This window comes from Numenius arquata, chromosome 6 (genome assembly GCF_964106895.1).
Source record: "Numenius arquata chromosome 6, bNumArq3.hap1.1, whole genome shotgun sequence".
NCBI classification, from domain to species: domain Eukaryota; kingdom Metazoa; phylum Chordata; class Aves; order Charadriiformes; family Scolopacidae; genus Numenius; species Numenius arquata.
In genome coordinates this window covers 42,210,528-42,230,646 of record NC_133581.1, presented here as the reverse complement: position 1 = coordinate 42,230,646, position 20,119 = coordinate 42,210,528, and the positions used below count along the sequence as shown (strand labels likewise).

The 20,119-nt window shown below is 40.3% G+C and overlaps 1 protein-coding gene across 1 annotated transcript; it reads right to left on the bottom strand.

Moving 5' to 3' along the window:
• Positions 1 to 724: 724 nt before the first annotated feature.
• Positions 725 to 19,913, bottom strand: CHP1 (calcineurin like EF-hand protein 1). The gene is made up of 7 exons (XM_074148433.1): positions 19,599 to 19,913; positions 14,160 to 14,232; positions 8,459 to 8,539; positions 7,033 to 7,160; positions 6,085 to 6,146; positions 4,898 to 5,020; positions 725 to 3,620 (listed from the first exon to the last, which is right to left on the bottom strand). Exons 1-7 carry the CDS (start codon positions 19,663 to 19,665, stop codon positions 3,567 to 3,569), a joined length of 588 nt encoding a protein of 195 aa, XP_074004534.1. The 5' UTR covers positions 19,666 to 19,913; the 3' UTR covers positions 725 to 3,566.
• Positions 19,914 to 20,119: the final 206 nt, after the last annotated feature.

The window sequence follows — 20,119 nt, the reverse complement described above, 5'->3', positions numbered from 1 at the left end:
CCGCCTGGGTGAGAGGCGGCTGAGCCCGCACCGCCGCCGTTATCGAGGGATCTTGATTGCTCGGAACGACTGCCTTTATTCGCTCTGCCGGGGGTTGTGTCAGCTGCGGCGTTATTTATTTATATATATTTCTTTTTTAGCAGCAGTAATTTTACACTTCAGGCTGACGGGTGAGTGTATTGAAGAGCGTGAAGAGGAGCGCGTACCCATTCAGAAAACTCTGGAGAAACACCCCCATTTAGCCGTGATTCATTACCGGCAACTACGGCAAGCCCTTTCAGCTGGAATTCTTCACCCATTTAACAACACACTTCTCCGCTATGTAGTGTTTTTAATGCAGGCTGTCGGCTTCAATGAGACGCTTCTGCCAACTTCAATATTATATCCTATTTATAACCAAAGTCGTAGTTTCAAGGAACTGAAAAGGGACCTTTCAAGTAACTTCCCCTCCTAAAGTTATGGAAACTAACGGCATTTTTACTCCTGCTCCTAGCAAGTCAAAGCCAGAGCTCAGATTCTTTTGCCCAGACGTGATGCCAAACTAACGGGCTTTCAGCTATTAAAGTCAACTCATTTGCCACCTTTCAGGATTGATTAGCTATCAAACCCACTTTCGCTTTCTGTAGTCTTCACACTGCTCTTTAACAGTTAAGGAAAACTCATTGTAACCATAGATTTCTGCAGGCAACCATCCACAGATTCTCAATATGGCTAACTTGAGTGTACAGATCTGAAAATAGACTTTATTTCCTATTTGCCAGTAGACTGAAAAATGGTTCATTTGTATTTAAATTCCCTATACTGCTTTTTCAAAAGACAAAGACGAAATATTAACAAGTTCTGCCTTTGAGCTGGTAATTTTACTCCTCTTCCTGAGTTTAACCTTCACAGATGACCTTTGTTCTCAAGATTTCATTTCTACAAGCAATCAGGTATGCTGAATTGCTTACCAGTATGCTAAAAATATTACCTTTGTGGAGATCTGCTTATATCTGTACAGCTTAGTTTTGAACAATTTTAAATTTAACATCTCAGCTCTGTAAAATTCCTTCTCTTACTGTCTGCCACCTTTTAAGTTACATGATAAATACGTAGATTTTGGAACATTGAATAAGGTACTCAGTGGCTTCCATGTGATTTATACAGCTCACAGCAAAGTTACATTCTGATAGTTGGTTGGGGTTTTTTTGTTTATTGCACAAGGGTTAGTTGGTTTTTGTTTTGGTTGTGGGTTTTTGGGTGTACACCTGTTAGTGTATTTGTGTTCACTTCAGAGCACATTAGCAAAAATACCTACTTTCCAAGGTGGGAGCTTATAAGGACAGACTTCAGAAACCAGCATTGGTATTATATACCTCTTAATTAGAACAACACTAAGGGGAGGGGGAAAAAAAACCCTAGTTTGGAACCATGGAGAGGTGTAAAGCTCATGTTGTTATGGGAACCATAGTGCAATATTATGAGTGAGTGTCCTCTTCTGGAGCTCATGTTTTGCACTAGTTTCCTCCACTCTACCAGCAGAATGAAGGATTATTAATACTCTGAAAACAAGTTCAGTTATAAAAAAAGTTCATCTGTAAGGCCTGCTAGCACCATTCTACTGGTATTTAACTTTTCCAGTCATTAACAGATAGTCAATTACCATACAGGAATAGTTTTGAGTTTGGTTGGGTGGGTTTGTTTTTTTTTTTTAATACAGTGGAGGGTTTATTTATGGATTGATAAATACAATATCCAGTCTCACTGGGACAATAAGGCACAACTGTAGGTTACAACTATATAGCCAGAAGAGAGCAACACCTACTTTTAAGCAGATCACAAAGCCTACAAACACTTTTTTACTTTTCAACCCATTAACATTGTTACATTCCTATTTTACATTACATGGTCATAAAACTATAATACTTCTCATACAGAGTAGAGGTTTTTAATTTACATTTCTATCTGGAATTGTGCTGCACTCTGCAAAACAATAAAGTGCAACATTTCACTTTGCAATTCCTTCATTTAAAACAAATAAAAAATCCTTCCGAGACTTGCATGTTATTCTTTAACACAAGTGATGATTAAAGGAACTGAGGAAAAAAAAAAGGAAATGCACATTTGAGGGTAGTTTGAGACTGGTAAGTATTTATAGAAATGTTAACACATGACAGAGAAGCAGTTATAACACTGATTCTTCAATAAAGTAGCTTCCACATTTTTTTGGGGGGGGGGTTTATCAGAAGGACCTCCCAGACTGTAGGATGCTCCAGCTGAACTAGATGAGATCATTTCCCAATCTAGCCACAGAAAATTATGTTACTATTGAACCTTCAATAATTTTGATCTCTTGAATTTATCATCAGCATTACATTAATGGTATTAATCATCTTACACTTGCAGAGAGATTCATGTAGAAATATATTCTGAAGCATTTGGGATAATGGGTACTTCCCCAAATCATATTCTTAAACCAGAGCTTTCATAAATACAGCTACCACCCTCAGCACAAACCTAAGAGACCAGGACTTCCATATTGGAAAATGTAATTATCCAGGCCACTATGATTTAAAAGAGAAAAGAAGAAATCGCTACCAAGTTTCATGACACTATTAGCAGGGGGCAGTGACAGAACTACTAATCCAGATTTTGGCATGACTGGTTTTCTTGCATTACACACACTGGTACTGCATTATGTACACTTTCAGAGGCAAAGCCACCCTGATGAGAGGAGGGATCCTACAGCAAAGCAACCTGGAAAGGGCACTTCATGGTCCACTGGCAGTCAAGCCCGCAAGCTACTCAAAGGAAACAAGTTTCTGCATCTGCTACTGGAGCAATTTAAGTGACTTAGTGCAGAATTCTTACTCCTTTTGAGGACACCCCAGCCTGTCTCCACCGCAGATTCTCCTATTGTCTCTCTGAATTCATCCCACAAAGAACAAAAACTATTCACAGTACTCTAGCCTATCATCATGCATTCAGTGCTACTTGTACAATGAAGCTGTAGAAATTGAGAAGTCCTCAAGTAAAAGGCAGATTTGGAAGCAGGGAATAATCAAATCTGCATATAAAGAGCCACATAGGAAAGCAAAATAAAACTAAAAAATAGCAGGTGTAATGTAGTGTTTCTACGGGAAGAAAAAGTGAATCATTATCACAGCACCTAGTATTTGAGTAGATGCTTGTCTCCAAAGTATTTCAGAGGGCACTTCTGTGGCCTGTTCTCTTTTTTCCATTCTCAGATTCAGAGCTCAGAAGAATCAGTTTGTAGATTAAACAGCAGTACATAAGGAAAGACATTTTTGCTGAAACAGTAGTGCAGAAGGAGACAAGGGAGAAAGGGTAAAAAAAATGGAAGGAAAATATATAAAAAAAATAAATGCTCCTTTCCAAGTTGTATGGCAGCCGTTTCCCTTTGTTCCTGATGCGCAGGGAATGTTCACATTGGTAAAACAAATCAGGGAGGGGTTGGAGATGTATTGTATATGCACCAGTAGCAATGCTCTGTGGGAAGGTGCTAAGGAGAAAATGAAGTTTATTCATTATATAGTAGGGGTAGAAAGCAATAGGTTCTCCATCCATCAGTGAAGAAATCGAATGCTCATTTTCTGCTCTACATCCACCTTCTCCAAAACCTGCAATAAAATTCAGAAACAGCTACTTAAGTTACTGTACGCACTTGTCTCCTACAAGGTTTCTTACTCTACTATAGAGGAAATGGGTGGGAACACAGGATGTCTTCAATTCGGCACACCAGTCTTTCATCTAGACACTGCTATTTTCCCTTCTGGACTAAGGTCCTTCCAAGGAAAGAAACTTCAGCCATTAAAGCTGGAAGAAAGTTATCAACCAAAATGCAACTAACGCAGTTTTAGTCTGCCAACAGCCCAGAAAGGCTTGGATTTCCAGAAGTAGGTTGCGTGGGAATGCGTGGCCAGGAAGCAGAAGGGAGAACGGAGTAGAGGAAGGGGCATGGGCAGTCATTGAAGAGCTAAAATCAAGAGCACAGCATCACTAACACAAATTGTTGTAAAACAGCTGGGAAGTTCATTCGCTAAATTGGTATTAACACTGAGGTATGAAGATATTAGTCTGCTCTAGGCTGTTTCAGGCAGTAGACTTCAGTGTTCCAAGATCGGAGTACTTTAAGTTTGAAGAGACCTCTGGAGGTTTTTTAGACCAACTCTCTCAACTCCTGCTTTAAAGGAGGGCCACCTAGATCAGGTTGCTCAGGGCCTTGTCCAGTCAAGTTTTAAATATCTCCAGGGAAGGAGGTTCTACATCTTCAGCACCTATGATCATCCTCTTGGTAAAAAGTTTTCTTTATAGCTAACCATGATTTCCAATGTTGCAATTTGTTTCTGTTGCCTCCTGTCCTGTCTTTGTCCATCTCCAAGATGAGTCTGGTTCCTCTTGTCAATACCATCCCATGAGGTAGTTGAAATTGTTCTGCTGTAAGACAACTTTCTCCACTGACTATATAGTGACTCCTTACTATTACCTATTTCTGACTAACAAAAGATGCAATTCAAAGGACTAGAGCTAGGAACTTGAATACTGATACAAGCTGTGTCACAAACAGATAAAATCTACACCTGAAAACTCATCAGCAGTTATTTGTCTAGGAAGAAGTGACTGCAAAAGAACAGAGTGAAAATTTTGGAGTATATTCAGTGCTGTAGCTTATGTAAGAGTATGAAGAAACATAGGAACTAATTATTAGTATAAAAAAAAAAAAATGTCCTGATAACAAAGGCAAGAAAAAGGGCTAGCAGACAGCTTGCTTTGCCCAAACGCAGGCAGACAGGACTATCTGAACAACTTCCCCTCTGTCTCCATTTGCATTTAGGTCTGAATGACCTGCCCATTACTGAGCAGTTTCATTTAGTCATTAAAAAGGTATTTTACCAACCTTTACAAACTCTGCAAAGGAGATGGCACTATCCCCATCTTGATCAGCTTCCTGGATTGTCCTGTCAGCAATGCTGCCCAGCTGCTCATCTGAAATGTTTACACCAACCATCATCCGTAATACCTGTAACATACAGAAATCCCCAGGTTATTAGTGATTTTTGTTTGTTTTTTTTTTTTTTTTAATTAAAAACCAAAATAACTGTTATAGGAACAGAATTATTCTTAGTGCTGTTTTTCTCATGTATACTGTCAAAATAACACCATACAAGAACAACCCTGGAGGATTTCCATGGCAGTAATTTCTAGGCACACTTCTATTTGTCCTTTGTACATCAAGGCTTTCAGGAAAGACAGCTTCCTTTTGTAGCCACCTTTGACAAAGAATCCTGCTTTTTCACTAGGCAGCAGGAAGAGGTAGAAGTATGAGAAAGCTTTTGGCACTAGAAATGAGTAAGTTTTGTTGTAATGCTTTCGTCTATTTTTTTCCCCACAAAACATACTGACATTTGACTCAATATCTGCTGTTTGAGGTAGTTGCCTACAGGAAGCTGGTAAGTATATGGTCAAATGATAACTGCCATTACTCTCTACAGTTAGTAAAGCATTTTCTCTGAACATAGAGGAGGGCAGTTTCAGACAAACGCAAATGCTTTTCCTACATCAGGAACCACAAATTGCTATGTCTACTTCCCAGGATTAGTAGTATGTAATTACTCCTAGCTTAAGCCTAGTTTCATATATACGCAGCACTGATGAACTCTGATTACGTTTGCTGCACTTTCAGTAAGTTTTATTCTATTGAGAGGGTGCAGAGAGTATCAGGCAACCAACCTAACCCACCTCAAGGCTTGTCCCTGTTAAGTCCTGTTAGAAGTACCTTTGAAAGTTATAGAAGGTGGTTCTTAAGGGGCTTAGAGTATTTGTTGGATATTTAGTATCTGCTTAGCCTAACAGTCTGGTTTAAATTTGAATCTAGCATTCTGATAGAACAGCCTGGGCTACCAAATGAGATTAAAGGCTCATACACTGTCTAAAGCTTTAAACCAGAGATAAGCAATTAGCCACCAAATTCCTTCAGGAATTCTTTTGAGAAGACTGTTGTAACTCCCCTCTTCATTCTAAATGAGTGTGAAATCACAGAGAAGGTCATGATGGAATCATTCAAAGCAGCCCTGTGCTATTTACCTGAAGAAGCTCATCCCTGGAAATCTTGTCATCTTTATCCAGATCATATAACCGAAAAGCAACTACAGGGAAGAAAAGAATGGGAAGTTTAATTCAAGTGCCATTATTTTACTTCATAACAATACATTTCTAAAAAAAAAAAAAAAAAGAGCAAGCATTCATAAATTATTTTAAGAGAATTAGTTTGGACTTCTAATTCACCATAAAATTCATCTTCAGTTCCACAAAGTATTATTACCACATACTGGAATAACATTATTGCCAAGAAGTGAAAAATCTTACTTAAGTACTTCATATGAGTACTTTCAGAAGCACTCTGCTTGCAGAGGTATTTCTTCAAAGCCCCGAAGTCACGGAAGTATAATTACCACTAAGATATATTCAATCCTTTAACTTCAGAGCCAACCATTTTTACATTACCATTAATTCTCTTTCACTATATTCCGGATGAGATATGACAGAAATTTCTAAGCGCTCTGAGAACTGTCGCCAACTTTGATTAGCAAGAAAGAGCGTTCTGCTCATGTACTGTAGGCAGGCGTCCAAATACTCAAGAAAGTACTCAGCTGAAGGTGAGGAAAAGCACTATATTATATGGAAGACTGGAGGAAGAAGCAGAAAAGCCCATTCGTATATGGAATGTGGCTTCTAAATTTGAAATAACTTTGGATGCAAACCATTTCAAAACACAAGATTTTTGGGAAAGGCACATACATTAATCAAGATTCAACCAATTCCACCAAATTCCAATACAAGAATGGGTTAATTGTTCACATTCTGAATAGGTAAGCTTGCAAGTTAATTTAAAAAAAACAGAAATCATGTATTGGAGGATATCATTCCATGGGGACAAACACTGTCCAGAAGAACCCAAGCCCCTTTCACTCCCTTCCCAGAAAAACCAAAAAGAACAATAATTGCTTCTATAGGAAGGTTCACATTTCTTACAGTGGAGCTTGTTACTTCGGCTGTTCAGTGGTTCAGGTCCGTTCTGGTCTTTGCTCTTTTCATTATCTTCTATGGGTCGGAAGTGGGCTAGTGTCCTCATGAATCCACGGAAATTCACCTGGTCCTCTCTGCGTAAGCATTTCAGCAGGTCAGTTTTAGCATAGCTTATACAAATTCTTTATTTCAGTAAAGAAGAGTATGAATGTCTAAAGCATTAACACCATGCAGACGCTCCCACCTCCCCAGGGTTTGGCTGCCTATGCTCAAACCCAGCTCTGATACAGTGCAGTTGCAGCCTAGGATCACGCTGCTGTGAAGTATGATGCGTAAAAAAGAGAAGCTGTGAGAAGTCTTGTTGTGGGCTCCTCTCACCTTGCCTGCAAGCTCTATTTAAGCTCAAGCCCTCACCCTTGGCCCTTGCTTGAGCTATCCTGCAGCTATGCCCGAGTCTGGCAATGTATCTTGCTGATCTGGACCCTGACTCCTTGGACCAACCTGAGAGCTGCTTCACCACTGTCAACTTGTCTGGCAACCACTGGACTGTTGGCTGACAACAGTCACTGGACCTGCTCTGCTCTTCTGGTTCAGGTGCTGTGCTGTTTGTCAGTGAGTACATCGACCCTGCCAGCTTTGCTGTCACCCTCACCTCCTGCTTGTGGGGCAGCCATCGCTCACTGCTCCCTGACAAATGGCTCTCTTCTCTAGAGTTTCTGTGGGAACCAGCTATGTAAGTACTTTCCAGGACTCCTGCTTTCTATTCAGCAAACCCTGCCTGGTATTAGCTGATATTACGACTTGATTAGACAATCCAATCTTCATCAATCAGTAATGACAAATGTGTTCAAGAATAGCAGCAGATTCCATAGAACAATCTAGAGGTGTAATGGAGAGAGACAGTACTGCAAACCCGAGCGTCTCTTTGGATTTTTGTTAGAAATGCTATAAGCTATGTCTTAAATGTGATCAAAAACTAAAAACAAACAAAAAAGCTAATCTAATAAGAAAGGTACACTTTGAGGCTAAAAGATGAAAACCAAGGCTGAATCAGTTAATTGCAATACTACTTAAAATAAAACAGTACTGCTACAAACTTTCTTTAAGAACCGAAGTCCATACATGCCCTTAACTTTCTTTAGAAGTGTTCAGCAGCATAGCAAAGAAAAACTGTGGAAAACCATGACATGAAGCCTGAGTTTGCCAATGAATAAAGCACACAAAACTCTTGTAAGGCTGTGAAGAATTTCTCATTGCAGAATGAAAACATGCTGAGGGAACAATGCACCCACATACGTTTCATGACAAGTTTGAGGTGTTCAGTAGTAAATTCAAATTCTGTGCTTCAGTTATCAGCATTTCACTCCTATCAAAACTTCTGACAAATTACAAATTTTGTGCCTGCTCAGAAATTCAGTCCATTGGAACTCACCCTTCTGGAAAGAAGGCATTGATAATTCTGTCTCCCAGTGGATTGATGGCAAGCTCCGGAATCCGCTGGAAGTCTTCACGGCTAAGTAAAGCAACAACACAAGAAGTCTGCATAAAGTTGAAGTCAGAGGAGAAAAAGTTGCTTAAAGAGACTTCACAGTGCAACATCCATTGGGTTCTATTTCTGCAGTAAGACGCTTGGTGGTTTTTAAAACGTAACTAACATGGCTGGTAAGAGCAGTGAGTATTTGTAATGTGCTGGTGAAGTTACAATTGCTATACAGGCCCCTGTTGAAGTCTAAATTTACTACTTTAAAATTGGGTAGTGCTTGGTTGAAGCTAGAATAATCTGAAATTTGGCATTTATATATAAAGTTGTTGCATTCAACAAAAAAATAAAATTCTATTAGAATATGCAGATCACCTGTGGTGTTTGGAGGAGTATGATATTGTCCCAGAATCTCAAATGGGGTAATCTGGAAAAAACACGCCAACTCAAGTGATTCAGTACCAAAATAATTTTTAAAAAAATAAAAGTTGACTTTCATTTTTGAAGTGATATTTTCCTTCAAAGCCATTTCTGACTCTTTCCTTTCCTTATATTGCAAACTAGTTGGCATCATTACAGGAAGGTTTATAGCATGAACAGCATTAGCATCTGAGAAGTATTGTTAACATGATAAATGAACACCCCTAGTCTGTAACATAACACAGGCCTGGCATTGCCTTTTGCTTTGTTTTGTGTCATTAGTCATAGAGAAAACATGATTTAAAGAGTTACCAGACCCTTCAGGACTGCTGCATTTTAAGCTATAGCTGAAGGGCAAAGTATGCATTAGCGATTTAGGCAGGAGATGCAGTGATGTGGAAAACCTATGCCCTAGTAACAAAATTTTAACAACAGGACTTCAGTGTCAATGCTAACGTTTACAAGCCAAAAGCAGAAACTGTGCTCTCTTCCACATAGAGTAAAATCCTAATGCTTCAGAATTTTAACTTGTGTATCACTGTTTCTTAGTATTGAGCCTCAATTTACACTTGGCATTTCAGCATCCAGTTGTTCTGCTTTCTAACAGGAGATTAACAATTAACCACAAATAATTCCCTAGGTTTCAAATCTACTTGTCCTGTCATTATCAGGATTGCAGTAGACCATTTTTGCTTATTAAGAGCACATTACTGAGTGACTGTTATAATTGAAATAGCTTTAACAGCCATAAAAGTAAATGAATGCATGATGTAAGTTATTCTCCACTTTATAAACCAAGGCTTCCTGCAGTCATTAGGGACCAACTTCACCTGGCTGAGGCTGGAGCTTACAGGAAATGTGATGCCCTCTGCTGCTTCTCTGTTCGTGTGCCATGGCAACAAGGCTCTTCTAATGTACCTTTCCCAGAACGTGGCTGCTATTAAATCCTTGCTTAACCGTAACGTGCAAAGCAACCTTTAACTGCACGTTATCATTATGCAGGCCAATCGTATATGCCAGTGCATTCATACTTAGACATACTTTGCAGTAAGGAATTTGTAGATTCCAAGACAGACAAGTATTTCTAAGCATGAGTATACCCTCCAAGACACAGAGCAGATCCCTTCCCGTAAAGGTGGCTCTGCCTTACTCCAAAAGGCTGCAAGAAACCTACTAGACCCAATTTTTCCTCCATTATTTCTAGTGCATTCTTTTTTTACTTCTAGATAGCAGCAAAGAGTACTGTTCCCTCAACAGGGATGATGAGGGTAGGACCATCTAGAGCTGAGGGAAAGTAAAACAATAGAGAGAAAACAAACCATATGTGAAACAAGCATTAGAGGAAAGAAAAAATATCCAGAGGATATAGGTAACAATAAATTACGTGAAAAAGGAAATAATTAGAAGTACTAAGGTGTATCGTGCAAGATGGTCAAACAGATTTAACAGGTTACTACTGAAGAGGTTTCATTGCACCCTTCCCTTGCTAACATTAGCTTTGTCATTCATCAAACCTTTTGGTTGTCTAATGTATCTCACCAACCCCTCATTTATAGCTCTACAGGTGTCTGTCTAGAGCTACTTACTAGTAGGTAAATGTTGGAGCAGATCTATTCTTTTGTGGTGTACACTTCAGTAACAGCCCAACAAGGAAATTCACTGAAGCACATACTTATCCTGGTCGTACACTTCCATTTCCTTGGAAATCAGAACGTAAAGGAAAAAAACTGCATGCTGATTTCGTCCTGACCTAGACTTAGAACAACTATGTTTCAGATTTTACAATTCAGATGTAGCTATGGACATCCAAGGGTATCAAGCTTTTGTTTTGGCAACTCAGCATGTTACAATATTGATATCAAAGGTGACAAAAGAATTTTCAAATAAATGGTTTTATCCTGGCTTTTAAAACCTGGTTTCATTCAGATGGTGCAAGTCTGAGGGAGCTTAGTCATTTTGTTTAGGAAAAGTGAAGCTAAGGAAAAATATAACATTTTTCTACACTTGCAAAGAATTTATAAGAGTTAATCAATAACCATGGCTGTAGTCATTTAGAGGATAAGGAGGAAGGAGAGGGGTGGAAATAAGCCAAAACAAGGCATATGCAGTTTTGTCTCCATCCATATTGTTCTCTTATGTCTCATTTATGTAACTTTAAAAACAGAGTGTCTTGAAACTGCACATAGGTACACTGAATAGAAACATCTGGCTAAGAAAAATCTCAGCTTTTGATTATAGTTCCAGAATGAACTACCTGTCTTCTCTACCCACCAGCGTTAATCATCATCATCTAGCAGATCTTCTGTACCAAGTGCTCTTTACCTTGCCCCCTTAATACATACATAATAAGGAAAACATAGGTTTTCTTCTCTTCTTCAGAAGGGTGGTACACATTAAAGATTTATTTCATGCTATAAAGAACTGCCTGACGCTTCTTTTCCTGATCATAGTCACATGAGTGATTTCTGTCATGCCTGATTTGTAGGTCAAAGGTATAACATCTTTATGGAAACAATCATTCTTGCTCACAGGAAATATACAGAAGACGTGCCTTCTAAACTGTTTAGTGGTAGTAAGCAAGCACTAACTTTACCTCTTTAGTCTCAAAGTAGCAAGTTCTTTCATTGGTATTTCAGAAACCAACATTTATGACCTTCCAAGCTGTAGTTCTCACTCTCCCCTCATTGTTTTATTCAGGAAGTAGTTTTCCATTACTCAAACCTAATGGTTTCCACATATTGTGAGTGTCAGGACAGGTTTCAAAATATGAACGTCACAAAGTCAGCCACCTTTGGGAGCAGGCTATGCTTAAGAGGCTAAGACTGCAAGTTAATGGATCACAGTTTGCACAGCTGCTGGGATTTTTTCCAAACAAACTTCACTTCCTTTCCCAAGTACCACGTGATTATCGACAACAAAAGTCAAACTCCTCCTGATACTGCACACCATGAAACTAAGTATTGGGCAACAGACATTCATAGCATATTTAATTACTCACTCCTCTTACGTAAACCGAGTACAATCACTTTGAAGTTTATGGACTTTATGGATTCAACAGGTGAATTTAAAGTTGGAGGGAGGAGTTGAGGAAGAGTGTGTGCTAGGTTCAAATTGTGCTGGGCTGGCAGCCATCACCTTTATTTATCAGTGAAGACTATAACCACATACAAAGTCTGAAGAAGCTATTAGCGTTCTTCTTTCAAGTAATTTACTTTTGAGACATAATTGGTATTAACCTTACCTACAATACCATCAGCTGATCAGTATGTCACAATTGCCAATTAACCAATGCTACAATTTAAATGATACATTGGCTTCAGTGACAGAGTGGGCTTAAGAAGTTCCTGCCCATCCCATCCCAAGCCAATTGTTTCCACACCCACAATCCATTTTGTCATCCCTTCAGCTATGCGAGTCCAGATATTTACAGTACAGCCACAGTCCAAATCACTGGAGTCAGTCAGCTTAAAAATACCTACACAAACCAAAAGGGGAGGGAGAGTATTTTTAACCAAAAATAATCACTTGGTAGTCCTGTTTACAGTACAACTCCACAACCAATTACTTAAATGTTAACTTGAGAAGTCAGCAATTTGTGGCACCAGAAGGAAGTGACTATTTCCTTCAGGAAAGGAAACCGCAGTAAGCCAGCAGTATTGCCAAAGGCAGTCTACCCTACAACTTGTCACCTTCATCTTCTAAGCTGCAATTCTAGCTTTGCAGTTGGGCTGGTTTATAGGCAGGTCTAGCTTTTATACATTTATAGTGCATCCTAAATCACATTTTGCAAGATCACATACAAAAACCCCAGGTGATGTCTGAATCTATTTACTGGGTTTGACTGGGATTGAGTTGCTATGAAAAAAAAACTAACTCCATCCCAGCCAGACCCTTTATACTATGCTACAACAACACCCCTTTTCCCCTTCCTACTCTCTCCTTGCACTCTTCTCCAGCTTCCCTGCGTGCTGGTTCTGGCATATGCGGCTATATGGTGAATGGGAAACAAAATCCACTTGAAAATTGATCAGATTCCTTTTTTGTTGTTTTGCTTGGTAAGTTTTCATAGCTGTAGATTAGTTTCCAAAGAGGAGTCCTGAGTACCAGCATCCACACAGAAAAGCAACAGACCTTCAGTGGTCATATGGTCTTAGACCAACTATGTTGGTTGCAAAATTGCACCCCTGGTGCAACAACAGACAGCTCTTATTTGTCATATACTTCCAAAATATTAATGTTACCTGTAGGCAACATCAAAAGAGAAGAATAATAAGCAACTTAACAAAATCAGAATTCATAATTAGTTCAGTGAATAAGGAGCAAACCAATACCAATGTGCAATACAATAACCAGAGTGGGGAAGGCTAGAGAACAAAGACAGAGACACATCTTAACAGATAATCATCCTGCTACAGTTCTGCTTTTCAGTTGAGACTACTCTTTCCAGCAGGCTCAGTCCATCAGTGAAAAATGTTTTGCAGATAAAGTTTAAGCCTCATTTTTCTGTAATTAAGCTGTAAGAAACTGGTTCACTTCTGTAGTTTTCAAATTGTAGACAGAAGACAAACACTTTAAAGGTCTTGGAATATCCCACACTACTACTTTAAAGCATAAAATGTGTATTTTTTTTGGTCACAGTGACTTGCTTCCAGCTCTTTATTTTTGAGCATACCAATAGACATGGGCGTTCAACAGGAGGTGCAAAGTTAAGAACAGTAAAGGGCTTGCAGATCAAAGTAGTGTTAAAAGACACTGGGTATCAGAAACAATTTAGAGCCCATGCTCTCAAAAATGTAAATGATCTTTTTGTCATGAAAGTCAGGATGAACAGGACATAGCAGAACCATTCCTGTAATAATTATTAGAAGTAACATATAAGGAAAGGTAAGAAATAATAATCTAAAAACATGGCTTAACGTTTCTGAACATTTGTTTTAAGACCTTGGATATCAAATCTGACCTTTCTTGCTTTAACTGCTACAAACCTTAGCACTACAGTAAACATAACCGGTATTTAGAGCACCTTGACTCAGTTCAACAATCAGATTTCTCCTGACCTTTAGTAAAAGAGAACAAACTTGAATGTCCATGTAGATGGTAGCTATGAAAGAACCTGTTATAATAGCCTCACTGAATCACCATATGAGGAAAACACGCAGGCATCCTGCAACAGCAAGCCACCATTCTAGATATGTGTAAATGCAAGGACAGCCAAAATAGCGAGGATACCCACCTAAGAGTGCCATTTTCTCCTTTGTCTAGGCTGGTGAAGCGACTGTACAAGCGGGTGATTTGACTGTGGGAGACTAAAGGGAAAAAAAAAAAAAAAGAAGAAACACAAATTAGCATGTCAATGATTCCTCACAGGAACAGACCCCATTACACTGAGCTACTCTGTTGCCAGAAGCAGTGCTCAAAAAAAGAGATTACACAAAACAAGTTACACTGGAAGCACATAGCAATCAACAGTTAGGGACTTCTTGAGCTGCAATTGCATCTTAATATTCAAGAATACACAAATAAGCCTATTCTTCAAATATTTGTCTAACTCTGCCTTCTTCTCTTCTAACACTCTTCTGTTATCTGACTCAGTAAGTGACAATTAAAAAGATATTTGATTCACAGTTCCCTTAATTCCTTTATGGCTAGAAATAATCCAGACACAGCCTCCACTCACCACCTCTACATCATTCATGACAATGCAGACCTCTGCTCTAGTATCTTTCCTTCCCTTTCGTTTATCACTACTCCTGTTGCCTTTTTCCATCTAAAGATGGAAAGTGTACTCAGTTTCTCTCTGATCACTTTTCTTCCTTTGTAGGACTGCCTGAATCAAAATAGCTTGTTCATTTTGGGGTTCACTCAAGTAACTTCCAGGCTCCTAGAAAACATTAAGTTAAAAATTAAAAAGCCTATTTCTAAATAAGTTTGGGAGGGATTTGGGACACAAAGCAAATAGAGTTATTGGACTTTTAAAATCTGCAATTTGAAACAGAAATTGCAAAGACAGTATTAAGTTTAGCATCATGGTGTCAACATTACCATGACATTAGACAACCCAAGATACTAGACAGCTAGGTCTTTAGAATAGTCCATGATGGGAGGGAGTTAAACCTATCTAGAACAGCCATTCCCTTAACACTGAAAGAACTTCCTACAGAAAATCTTGGTGTTTCAGAGCCTCTCCAGATGAAGTTAATAAATACATGAAATAAGACTGAATTGAATTTTAATGTTTACTCAGTAAAGGTGTGATTTTGTTCAATGTTAAACTAGCACTTGATGTCATTTTCAGATGTTAAACCAGTACTTGATGTCATTTTCAGATTCAATTGTTTTAAAAGCCTTCACCAGCACATGTACAATTATTTTGTTACTTGCTAAAACTTATTTGGGAACAGGTTGCACAGCAGTTGTCTGATCTGTGACAAGTGAAGCAATTTATATGTTTTTTTCAGGTTTGTTCTTTCTCCAGGCTATTTGTTTCAACTGTTCCCTCCTTTAGGATGACCTGCCAGCTACTGTGGTTTGGGTTTGGCTTTTTTCTTTCCCTTGTCTCCTCGGCAACTTTCATTCTTTGTGTAGGGTTGGGCAATTTGCTCAGTTCCACCTAAGGCAACTTCTCTACAATCAGACCTGGCAGTTTGCTCAATTCCATGTTAAGGAACACAAACATAGAAAGCAGGCACCGGTATTTTAAAGACTTCAAATTTCTGCATTTCTGATTTAGTGTTTTAGATATGATATGCAATAACAACAACCAATGATGAAAAAATAATAGCCTGGAGTTACATCTTGGATAAGCAGCCCTGTATTCCCACTCCTCCCTGGAAAGTAAGAGCATGGTAAGAATTCTACTCAACTACCTTTTCCAAACAAATGTCACCAACTCCAGTTTTGGAACACCTCCATAACAGCTAGTGTGTGATAAATAGTATGTAGCTATTGACAGGTGAAGCAATGTTTTTGTTAACATCATACTAGACAAAAAGCATATCACGGCTATATGAGAAAGCATGATGATTCAGGTCTACTACTGTATTCTTTCTTAATTTCCTTTTTCGCTCTCAACCCTCATGAAAGCTGCATCACTAGACACTTTTCAGAGCTTTCTCATGCAAAATAAAGATTTTGACATTCCCTGCTGACCATAGAACCAGAAACAAGATCTGCAACTAATGACTGCTTCTTAAAAATCAATGGTTAAGGCTTAAAGCTATATGAAACACAGTTTTATTTATTCTGCTAACTAAGGTCCTTCTAAAAATTTAAGTCAAAACAGGAGCCATACCCTCTAGTTTACTTCTACTAAATCATTACAATTTTTTTTTCCCAATTAGATACTCTGAAACTTGTCTAAAACATCACCAGAAGCTCATATAAATATATGATATTAATATATACATAGATATCCATCAGAAAATCCATCACTTGTTAAAACACTAAAATATTTTTTCTCCTAAACTCTCATATGAGGATTAGTTTATTATTAATCCTTAGGTAGACTGCTTCAAAGCATGGGAACAAAGGGTGCGAACCAAATAGTTTGAATACTGTTACATTCCAGTGGCTTTCCAAAAGCTTGGAACAGAATGCAGACAAGCAACATCTTGGAGCTCTCATCTGTTTCTTATAGTTGTTACTGAAATACTAAAGCAATTAGGAACTACTTGAAGGCTTTTTCAAACTCAACTTTCAAAATGCTTATGTGCAAAGCAAACAATCTCTGTACTACATCATATAGCATTTAAGACTGTCAGCTTCAGGCTTAACACCTGTTACTGAGAACTTGATGGAGGTATTTTGTCACATGATTTTCTGTGGACAAGTTATTCTCCAGTTCTTGGAAATATTACCTTTGCAGACATTGCTAAACTTATTATGCTAAAAAGTGTTTTTCACCACAAAATAAAAAAAAAAAATAGAACTTTATTCCAAACTTAGATTTCATTCAAAAGACTAAGTGTCATTGTATGGCTTTTGAAAGACTAGGCTTCAAGTCTCCTAAAATATACCTTTTTAATCTGTTCAGCTAAAGAATATTAACATGATTTATCATTCATGTTAGTATCATTAGCATTTCAGTTTTGTGCTATATAAAATTTACAAGAGAAAAGTTGCATAATTCCATAGTTGAACTCACTCAAATTGGTTAATTGTTCTGTACAGTCCTTCATACTTATCCCAGATGAACTAAGTCATGTTTCACAGTAAGGAGGCCAAAAAAAAGCATCCTTAGGAGCACTTGCTAGAACATCTGTTCAGGATGGACATGTAGTACTGCCAAATTGTTTCATGTCTACAAAGTCCCTTTCGCAAACTCCTTAGGTAAAGTATCATCAGCATCAAGTTTCTAACAAACTACAGGATACTCTATTCAGTAACACTAACTTCACATTCTCCCTGTGAACCTTGGTCCAGATAAACCAGCATCCTGGGTTGTTTGATTTTGTTTGTTTTTTTCCCCACCTTGTACCTGACATAAATGTTTGCACCTATATAAGGTGGAATTTTCCACCTACCTAAAGAAATACCTAAGGAAGAGGAAAAATCATGTTCCTTGACTGTGGCTACAGGCTGGAGGGGAAAAAAAAAAAAAAAGATTTGATAAGGCCAACAACACACTGTGATGACTTACAACAAGCAAGCCTGAGTCAGAGAAGATTAGCAATGCCTGATTAAGGAAGTGGTATTACTTAGAAAACTGACCAGTAAAAACACAGAAAAATTCACCAAATTCAGGCCACCAAGCTTAAACCTGCTGATCACAACCTTAAGCTCGCTACTTTGACGATATAAGAAAAGCATTTAGGGGCTAACTAGAACCAAGCGGGTATTGCTTAAAATGCCTACATAGCCATCTTAATGGTATTTATTTTATCATCATATAAGTAAAATTCTAGAAATAAAACACCACTAACAATAAAATCAAATATTGACAGGGAGAACAAAAGTAAAACCTTTTAGAAGAACATTCTAGATTTGGCATTTGGTTTTTAAAGCATCTTTATAAGTGAGGTGAAGCTACCTTTACTTTATGGATCTTTGCGATTAAAAAGGAAAAAAAACCAGTAAGTTCTTGCTGGATAAGCAGACTTGGACATTCCTACTTGTTTATCACAGCCCTCCTGTAAAAGGTTCCCTTGACAGATGGAAAAAGGATCATGGAAAGTATGTTAACTCACTCAGCTGTCCGTTACGCTAGCCAATACTGTCTTAATTTTCTTCCACTCCTTTTCCGTGGCCACTTGTTTTCCTGACACAAATAAACTATCATTTAAAATTAATATATGATACCATTTCCATTGGAAAAACCGAGGAAAGTGTTTTCATGTAGCAAGAACCGAACAGCAAGCATAAGCAGGAAAAAAACACGAAGGAAGACCTTGTTTACCTGTTGGAAAAAAAAGAAAAAAACGAACAAACTGCAAAGTGATACATATGATGTTATGACCTCCTCTCTCCAACTAGTAAGAAGGCACCATTTACTATCATTCAATATTTGCTAGAGTTCTCAGACTGGCAACCATTCTAATTAGCCAAATTAATAACACTGAGTTTTCCCTTTTCTACAATACTTTGTTTATGGAGAACAACTCTATCAAATGCTATGGGGCAAAGTAGATATATACTACCATCCAGCTTCAAAAGTGCTCTCCCAACTGCTGACTAGTGCAGGAATCTTCACTTTTTATAGTTAACCATACTGAACCTCCACAAGTTATGCTACCTCCTTTATGCTTTAAACGCCACTTGACATTCATTCTGACCACCCATATGGCAACTTTAGCAACAGCCTACAAAGCAATATTTGGAAAAAAAGAAAAATATTACTACACAATGCGAGTTTTTTCGGGCTAAAAAGAGATGCTGGAAAACAACTCCAGCACCAGAAACAGACAACTCTCCAAAATCCACCGAGCTCTCTCTGACCGAACGCAATACTACGGCTACCAGCAGCGCTGCTTCTCTCCCTTCCCATTCGAATCTCGCTGCGGCTGTACACAGCCGATCTTCGCCTCCTTAAGCCACGGTCACGGCTCCCACGCGAGGTCTCCCCCCCGCAACTCCAGCACAGCCAGGAGCCGAAGGGGATGGCAGATCCCGGCTGGCTGGGTGACACCTTTCCCTTCCAGGCGCGTCGAGCAAACACCAGCCCCCCCCGCGGCCGCCCCTGTCGCTTTCAGGCCGGCCCAAGGAGCGCCTCGGCTGCCAGCAGCTTCACCTACCGCCGGCGGCTACTGCCAGCCCCAAGCGAGCGGGAGACCGGCAGAGCACCGAAGGAGACGCGTTGCCTGCGGGCTTCTGCCTAGCGCCGTCCCCCCCGAGGCCGCTCCTACGCGGCGACCGGCAGCGGCGGGGGAACCAAGAGGCGCTTCCAAGGCCTACGAAACGCGTCCGCCCCCAGTCGCTGGGGACACAGCGGGGTGCTGGCCGGGGGACAGGCACTGCCCAGCCGGGAAGGTAGTGGTCACGCTCGCCTCCCCCCCACCAGGCAGGGCTGGGCCGGCGGCCCCGGGCAGGGCTCGGCGCGCAGCCGCGAGGGGAGAGCCGGCGGCGCGGCCGGCCCAGGCACCCCCTCTTGCCCGAGGGACGGGGCCGCTGCCCCGCTCCGGGCGCCCAGCCTCTACGGTACTTCCCGGTCCGCCTCGCCTCACGCCCCCGCACTCACAGCCCGTCTCCTTCTTGATCTCCTCGATCTCCTCGTCCCGCAGCAGTGTGGACGCCCGGGAACCCATCGCCGCCGCTGGGCCTGAGGGGAAGGGAAGGGCCGCGCTCCGCACCGGGGGGAGTTACGCAGCCGAACAGCAACAGCGGCGCCACAGCTACCCTCCGCACGGTCCCGACCGCGGTCGCCCAGCCGTACTGAGGCGGAAGGCGAGCCCACACCAACTCTTATCGCCCCGCCCGCCGCCTCCGGCCCGGCCCTCGCCAACCAGCCCCTACCGCCCGGCCGCCGCCGGCCGACACCCGCGCGCATGCGCACGGCGCAGGCGCTATGGCGGGCGGCAATTAAAGTTGAGGCAGCGGGGCGGCTCCCGCCGGCCTGTGTCTATAAGTTCCCCCCCCAACCTCCCCCCCGTTTTTGGCTGTAGGCTCTCTCCTCTACCCTGTGATTGGGTGTGAGCTATAGCGGTTCCGCCCTCTCCCAATATGAAGCCAGCGCCTCGCCGTAGCTCAGTACCGTGGGTG

Excerpts from the sequence above, each read along its gene's own strand:
- CHP1 (XM_074148433.1), bottom strand. The coding sequence starts at position 19,665 with ATGGGTTCCCGGGCGTCCACACTGCTGCGGGACGAGGAGATCGAGGAG. Across the intron at positions 8,540-14,159 it reads GGAGAAAATGGCACTCTTAG|CCGTGAAGACTTCCAGCGGA; the intron begins GTGGGTATCCTC and ends TGCTTTACTTAG. Across the intron at positions 3,621-4,897 it reads CCTTTGCAGAGTTTGTAAAG|GTTTTGGAGAAGGTGGATGT; the intron begins GTTGGTAAAATA and ends ATTTTATTGCAG.